At 48.3% G+C, this 7,846-nt stretch overlaps 1 protein-coding gene across 1 annotated transcript in view; it reads right to left on the bottom strand.

Annotated features, from left to right (window-relative positions):
* Window positions 1-604: 604 nt before the first annotated feature.
* Window positions 605-7,846, bottom strand: part of hdc (histidine decarboxylase) — a 24,683-nt gene continuing 17,441 nt past the window's right edge. The window contains exons 10-12 of the mRNA XM_037539855.1: window positions 7,825-7,846; window positions 7,469-7,570; window positions 605-1,844 (exon numbers count right to left, since the gene is read on the bottom strand). The exon at window positions 7,825-7,846 is cut by the window's right edge and continues 77 nt beyond it. Coding sequence (XP_037395752.1) covers window positions 1,206-1,844; window positions 7,469-7,570; window positions 7,825-7,846 — 763 coding nt within the window. The 3' untranslated portion in view covers window positions 605-1,205. The remainder of the gene's footprint in view (window positions 1,845-7,468; window positions 7,571-7,824) is intronic.

Below are 7,846 nucleotides of genomic sequence, written 5' to 3'. Positions count from 1 at the left end.
GTGTTAGCGTGCAATAAGAGGGTGCATCGACAAGACTCCCCACAACGTTGACAGTAAATGATTATTCATCTTCTTTAAGGTGGCGCTGACTTTTTTAACGCAGATTCCCAGACGTAGTTGATCGAACCCAATTAAGTCTATTTAGTTTTAGTGCTGGAGCTACGAGGCTACGAACACGAAGTCAGTAGTCACCTTAATCTTCTCTGTAAATACGCCTACAAACTTCTCTCAACTGCATCCAGGTCTTCATTAAGGTCAGGCAGACTTGTAAACATGAACCAAAGTTCAGCGCGTAACTGAACTCGGCTAAGTCCGGACGCTGGATTACATTCGCAATTTCTCTTTATAAGCATTAATTATGAGTTCAGAAATTCAATTAGGAGAAATCATGATCTCTATTTCTTGACCACCCAGGGACGAGTGAACAATCGGGGCAGTCGTGGGCTGGAGGTTAGGGATCCAGCCTTGTGACCGGAAGGTCACCGGTTTGATCCCCAGAGCCGACAGTCTGACTGAGGTGTCCTTGAGCAAGACACCTAACCCCCAACTGCTCCCTGGGCGCTGCGGATTGGGCTGCCCACCGCTCCGGGCAAGTGTGCTCACTGCCCCCTAGTGTGTGTGTGCTCACTAGAGTGTATGTGGTGGTTTACTTCATGGATGGGTTAAATGCGGAGGTGAAATTTCCCCGTTGTGGGACTAATAAGGGAATCTTAATCTTCATAATCTTGACGGGAAGGCCGGTGGAATTGGTCTAATTTGGTGTTAATCTGGTTGACGATTCACCGTGGGAAGTTTAACAATTACCTGACGGAGAAAACCTGTTTCATAGGGTTCTATACAGGACCTTTTCGAAAAGGGTTCTATATAGGACCAAAAAGGGATCCGCTGTAGTTACAGGTTTAACATTGCCTGGAATATATTTAAATATTGTTTATCAGTTTCTCATTCTGGAGGAATAGGGCTGTAGTGGGAGCCCTGGAGTATCAGATTTGACTGTGTGGTGATTGCAAATGGTTTATGTGGCTCAGGGGTCAGTAGGAGGACCCCTTTAACTCTACCCCCCCTGCCTATGAACACTATAGCTATCAAAGCCTCGTAGCTCCAGCGCCAAACTAAAGACACAAAATTTGGGCTCCAGATATGTCTCGGCCGGTCAGCTAGATCTGGGCTAAAAGGGAACGTCGTGTACAGCAGATGTTCTGCCGTTATTTCTGCGTCAGCGTGCAGCAGGTGAAGTAGCTGGCTCTGCTGGTGCTCCAGTGTAGCGGCCTGTACATCTGCTGCATGGCACACTGCCACAGGCTGGGCACGCTATGGAACTTCAGCAGCCGTTTCTGCCCTCTGCGGCCCTCGGTGGGCACCGGACTCTCCGGGATCTGTGCCAGGGCTCCAGGGGGCGGGGCTTCCCTCAGGTTGAGGGTGGAGTCTGGTCTGGTGGGCGGGAGTTCTGCGCTGCAGCTCATGGAGCGTGTGGCTCGTCTCTGGCCCTGACGCACCAAGTGCTTATCGATCATGGGCTCCAGCCTCATCCTGCCCTCGGTCAGGCGGTCGCCCAGCTTCTCCGCCTCCTGCTCCTGCCACAGGGTCTCCTGTTCATCCTCAGAGGCTTCGGTGTCGGTGCTGAGGCTGAGGGAGAGCGGGCGGGTGCCGAACCCGGGCTTCATCAGCTCGGCGGCCGTGCGCTGGATGATGCTCCAGTCCCTGTGGATGTCCTCGGGCTGGGTGAACTGGGATGTCACGGTGAAGCGGATAATGAGTTTGGTGCCCACCGCGGCCGGGATCAGGAACATGGTGCCCGACTGCGTTAGCCTCCTCAGGAGCTCCTGGGTCAGCGCGTTTCCACCCTGACCAACACAAACAATAAGCGCATTAATGATCCGTCCTAATTTTCCACATTGTGGCATTAGGTAGCTAACCCTGCATTCCCATCAGGAGATACTATCAACATTCCCATGATGCACTGCAGAGCCAGAGCCAAGTTGAGCCAAAAGAAGCTGCCATCTAGTGGCGTTCAGCGAAACCTCTCTGCGCGTTGTTTTAGCTGTATTTATTCTGTTATACAGTGTCTGTACATATAAAACATTACTGTATATAAATGAACTCATATTTCAGTCAGAAAGGCTCTGTGCTCTTTATTCCACCTTTATTCCACGTGTCTGCATGTCTGAGGCGTGTATTCTCTTAAAAACCACCCACTCAGGAGTTAAAGCCATATTATTGGCCAGATTAAGTATATAAAATGAATATTCGCTGGAACAATGTCAGCGTCAGTTAATACATATTTCATCTGGGAAATCTGCCACTGCTAAGGCCGACTTTCTCCAACGTGTCATAACTGTACCCTAAAACTGAACCGGTCACTCTGTTCGGTAAAGCCTCAGGATTACGTTCACAGTTTATTGTTTTTCTTTATAAGCATTAATTGTGAGTTCAGGAATTCAGTTAGGAGAAACCACAAATATCCTCTTCTCTCCTTTGGATTCTGGGGTGAAAGGCTAACAATCATTAGCCAGTGAGTCTGACTACACAAGTCCATTCATTGCTGAACTGGACACTCGTCTCCACTTTATCTGCCCTCAGCGAGCAGAGCAAAGGCTGCATGTACAAGCTTCAGTCCACTAACAGAGCACAGAAACACTGAGGGGCGGCTTCACAACACAACTTACATATAACTAAAATCACCATCCGGTCAAACATCACAGCAAGTGTGGAAAACAATAAAAACATTTTCTCCTTAAAATCAGAAAACTGTATATTCAATTATAATTGTATTATTTTATTATAGAGAAATGCAATATGTATATATATATATAACATAATAGTTCATGACAGGCCCAATTTTAAGCCTGTCAGCTCAGTGGTGGTGTGTGCTGAGCCCTGCCTGGAAAAACAGGATTACGCACTAAAACACTGCTAACTTTACCACCTTAACTGTTTCTCGGTTTCATCGAGCTCCTCTGTTTAAAAGTCTTGGTGTCGTGCTGGACGCTGATCTGTCCCTCGACGCATATATAACTAATATCACTAGAACAGCCGTCCTGCATCTCCACAATATCGCTACATTAAGAAATGCATCATCTCTACAGGAAGCAGAAAAGCTAGTTCATGTTTTTATTATTTCAAGGCTGGACACTGTAATGTCCTGCTGTCTGGACGTCCCAGTAAAAGCCTCAACAAGCTTCAGCTGGTCCAGAACGCTGCAGCCAGAGTCCTCACAAGAACTAGGAAGTTTGACCATATTAGTCCAGTTTTATCAGCCCTGCACTGGTTACCAGTTAAATTTCACACTGATTATAAAATCCTATGACTGACCTATAAAGCTCTAAACGGACTCGCCCCTCAGTACCTGAGTGACCTTCTCTCCCACTATGAACCATCACGCCTACTTAGATCACAAGGTGCTGCTCACTACTGGTACCTAGAACTAATAAAGCTCCATCAGGGGGCGGAGCTTCTCATACAGAGCCCCCCAGCTCTGGAATAATCTTCCTGTTAATGTTCGGGACTCAGCCTCAGTCTTTATGTCCAGGCTAAAAACTTACTTGTACAGTGGAGTCGTCGGTGATTAGTCTCCCTGTCAGATCTGGACCTGCTGGAGTATCAGCCACTCTTTACAGAACTGACTCTGTGGTCAGCCACTCTTTACAGAACTGACTCTGTGGTCAGTCACTCTTTACAGAACTGACTCTGTGGTCAGCCACTCTTTACAGAACTGACTCTGTGGTCAGTCACTCTTTACAGAACTGACTCTGTGGTCAGCCACTCTTTACAGAACTGACTCTGTGGTCAGTCACTCTTTACAGAACTGACTCTGTGGTCAGCCACTCTTTACAGAACTGACTCTGTGGTCAGCCACTCTTTACAGAACTGACTCTGTGGTCAGTCACTCTTTACAGAACTGACTCTGTGGTCAGCCACTCTTTACAGAACTGACTCTGTGGTCAGCCACTCTTTACAGATCTGACTCTGTGGTCAGTCACTCTTTACAGAACTGACCCTGTGTTTTCTTCCTTTCTCTGCTGAGCTGATCAGCTGCCCATCCTGAGCGTCTGATGCTGCTGCCTCTTCTGCCCTTATCAGGAGGCACTGCTCACCAGCCTTCTGGACCGGTTTGACCACCACTGAGCTTCTTGCTGTACAGCGCTGTGCAGTCCTCACCCTCAGATGCTGCCGCTGCTGATCATAAACTAATCTAATTAACTAGTGCCCACCTGTTTTTCCTGTTTGTTCTATAATACTATATACTAACGCTGTTTGCTGTCCGGTGTGGACCGTAGGAGGACAGGTTCTCCTACTGAGTCCTGGTTCCTCTCAAGGTTTCTTCCTCTTTAGGGAGTTTTTCCTTGCCACTGTCGCCATGGCGACGCTCATGGGGGCTCAGACACGGATTTTCTCTCTGTAACACTGATTGTTCTGTAAAGCTGCTTTGTGATAACACCTGCTGTAAAAAGCACCGTATAAATAAACTTTACTTGCTTGCCTGCTTAAGACCAGCCTTTTGACCAATCAGACACTGCCTTTTGACCAATCAGACACTGCCTTTTGACCAATCAGACACTGCCTTTTGACCAATCGGACACGGCCTTTTGACCAATCGGACACTGCCTTTTGACCAATCGGACACGGCCTTTTGACCAATCGGACACGGCCTTTTGACCAATCGGACACGGCCTTTTGACCAATCGGACACGGCCTTTTGACCAATCAGACACGGCCTTTTGACCAATCGGACACGCCTTCTGACCAATCAGACACGGCCTTTTGACCAATCAGACACTGCCTTTTGACCAATCAGACACTGCCTTTTGACCAATCGGACACGGCCTTTTGACCAATCGGACACGCCTTCTGACCAATCAGACACGGCCTTTTGACCAATCAGACACTGCCTTTTGACCAATCAGACACTGCCTTTTGACCAATCAGACACTGCCTTTTGACCAATCAGACACGGCCTTTTGACCAATCAGACACGGCCTTTTGACCAATCAGACACTGCCTTTTGACCAATCAGACACGGCCTTTTGACCAATCAGACACGGCCTTTTGACCAATCAGACACTGCCTTCTGACCAATCAGACACAACCTTCTGACCAATCAGACACAACCTTCTGACCAATCAGACACAGCCTTCTGACCAATCAGAGACAGCTTTGTGACCAATCAGACAGCTTTCCGACCAATCAGAGACAGCTTTCCAACCAATCAGAGACAGCTTTCCGACCAATCAGAGACAGCTTTCCGACCAATCAGAGACAGCTTTCCGACCAATCAGAGACAGCTTTCTGACCAATCAGAGACAGCTTTCTTACCAGAGACAGTCGTGTTTAGTGCTGTGTTGTTCAGGGCTGTGTTGTTCAGGGCTGTGTTGTTCAGGGCTGTGTTGTTCAGGGCTGTGTTGTTCAGGGCTGTGTTGTTCAGTTCTGTGTTGTTCAGGGCTGTGTTGTTCAGGGCTGTGTTGTTCAGGGCTGTGTTGTTCAGTTCTGTGTTGTTCAGTTCTGTGTTGTTTAGGGCTGTGTTGTTCAGGGCTGTGTTGTTCAGGGCTGTGTTGTTCAGGGCTGTGTTATTCAGTGCTGTGTTATTCAGTGCTGTGTTGTTCAGTTCTGTGTTGTTTAGTGCTGTGTTGTTCAGGGCTGTGTTGTTCAGGGCTGTGTTGTTCAGTTCTGTGTTGTTCAGGGCTGTGTTGTTCAGGGCTGTGTTGTTCAGGGCTGTGTTGTTCAGGGCTGTGTTGTTTAGGGCTGTGTTGTTCAGGGCTGTGTTGTTCAGGGCTGTGTTGTTCAGGGCTGTGTTGTTCAGTTCTGTGTTGTTCAGTTCTGTGTTGTTCAGGGCTGTGTTGTTCAGGGCTGTGTTGTTTAGTGCTGTGTTGTTCAGGGCTGTGTTGTTCAGGGCTGTGTTGTTCAGGGCTGTGTTGTTTAGTGCTGTGTTGTTCAGGGCTGTGTTGTTCAGGGCTGCGTTGTTCAGGGCTGTGTTGTTTAGTGCTGTGTTGTTCAGGGCTGTGTTGTTTAGGGCTGTGTTGTTCAGGGCTGTGTTGTTCAGGGCTGTGTTGTTCAGTTCTGTGTTGTTCAGGGCTGTGTTGTTCAGGGCTGTGTTGTTTAGTGCTGTGTTGTTCAGGGCTGTGTTGTTCAGGGCTGTGTTGTTTAGTGCTGTGTTGTTCAGGGCTGTGTTGTTCAGGGCTGTGTTTAGTGCTGTGTTGTTCAGGGCTGTGTTGTTCAGGGCTGTGTTGTTCAGGGCTGTGTTGTTTAGTGCTGTGTTGTTCAGGGCTGTGTTGTTCAGGGCTGTGTTGTTCAGGGCTGTGTTGTTCAGGGCTGTGTTGTTCAGGGCTGTGTTTAGTGCTGTGTTGTTCAGGGCTGTGTTGTTCAGGGCTGTGTTGTTCAGGGCTGTGTTGTTTAGTGCTGTGTTGTTCAGGGCTGTGTTGTTTAGTGCTGTGTTGTTCAGGGCTGTGTTGTTCAGGGCTGTGTTGTTCAGGGCTGTGTTGTTCAGTTCTGTGTTGTTCAGGGCTGTGTTGTTCAGGGCTGTGTTGTTCAGGGCTGTGTTTAGTGCTGTGTTGTTCAGGGCTGTGTTGTTCAGGGCTGTGTTGTTTAGGGCTGTGTTGTTTAGGGCTGTGTTGTTTAGGGCTGTGTTGTTCAGTTCTGTGTTGTTTAGTGCTGTGTTGTTCAGTGCTGTGTTGTTCAGTGCTGTGTTGTTCAGTGCTGTGTTGTTCAGTTCTGTGTTGTTTAGTGCTGTGTTGTTCAGGGCTGTGTTGTTTAGTGCTGTGTTGTTCAGGGCTGTGTTGTTCAGTTCTGTGTTGTTCAGTGCTGTGTTGTTCAGGGCTGTGTTGTTCAGTTCTGTGTTGTTTAGTGCTGTGTTGTTCAGGGCTGTGTTGTTCAGTGCTGTGTTGTTCAGTGCTGTGTTGTTCAGTTCTGTGTTGTTCAGTTCTGTGTTGTTTAGTGCTGTGTTGTTCAGGGCTGTGTTGTTTAGTGCTGTGTTGTTTAGGGCTGTGTTGTTCAGGGCTGTGTTGTTTAGTGCTGTGTTGTTCAGGGCTGTGTTGTTCAGGGCTGTGTTGTTCAGTGCTGTGTTGTTCAGTGCTGTGTTGTTCAGTTCTGTGTTGTTCAGGGCTGTGTTGTTCAGGGCTGTGTTGTTCAGGGCTGTGTTGTTCAGTGCTGTGTTGTTCAGGGCTGTGTTGTTCAGGGCTGTGTTGTTCAGGGCTGTGTTGTTCAGGGCTGTGTTGTTCAGTTCTGTGTTGTTTAGTGCTGTGTTGTTCAGGGCTGTGTTGTTCAGGGCTGTGTTGTTCAGTGCTGTGTTGTTCAGGGCTGTGTTGTTCAGGGCTGTGTTGTTCAGGGCTGTGTTGTTCAGGGCTGTGTTGTTCAGGGCTGTGTTGTTCAGGGCTGTGTTGTTCAGTTCTGTGTTGTTTAGTGCTGTGTTGTTCAGGGCTGTGTTGTTCAGTGTGGTGTTCTTGTTTGTGTTGTTGTTGTTGTTGTGTTGGCTCACCACGAGGCAGAAGACCACCAGTCCCAGGTGTCTTTCTGCTGGAATCTGAAAGTTGGAGTCACTTCTGACCAGAGACTCGAACAGTTTGGCCATCTCCACCCCCTGCAGAGAGACAACGGAGCTGAGCTGAGTTCATCCTAAAGAGACAGTCCACCCAAAATATGTAACTGCCCCAGTCTCACCCCCCCAGATATAGTCGGTCCACAGTTCACGACCTTAGTTTAGCCAACAAGTACTGGATTATATTCCACATGGTGGCACTGTTGTGTACTCAGCTTCATGCACAACATAAAAACAGTGTAAGCTGGGCAGCAGCGGCGGCAGCGACGCCCCCTGCTGTGTGCAGAAACACTCACGTGTCTGATGTGAGCCTGAAGG

This window comes from Pygocentrus nattereri, chromosome 7, assembly GCF_015220715.1.
Source record: "Pygocentrus nattereri isolate fPygNat1 chromosome 7, fPygNat1.pri, whole genome shotgun sequence".
Taxonomy (NCBI): Eukaryota; Metazoa; Chordata; class Actinopteri; order Characiformes; family Serrasalmidae; genus Pygocentrus; species Pygocentrus nattereri.
Note: the sequence above shows the minus strand (reverse complement) of the source record. Positions and strands in the feature narration are given on the sequence as shown.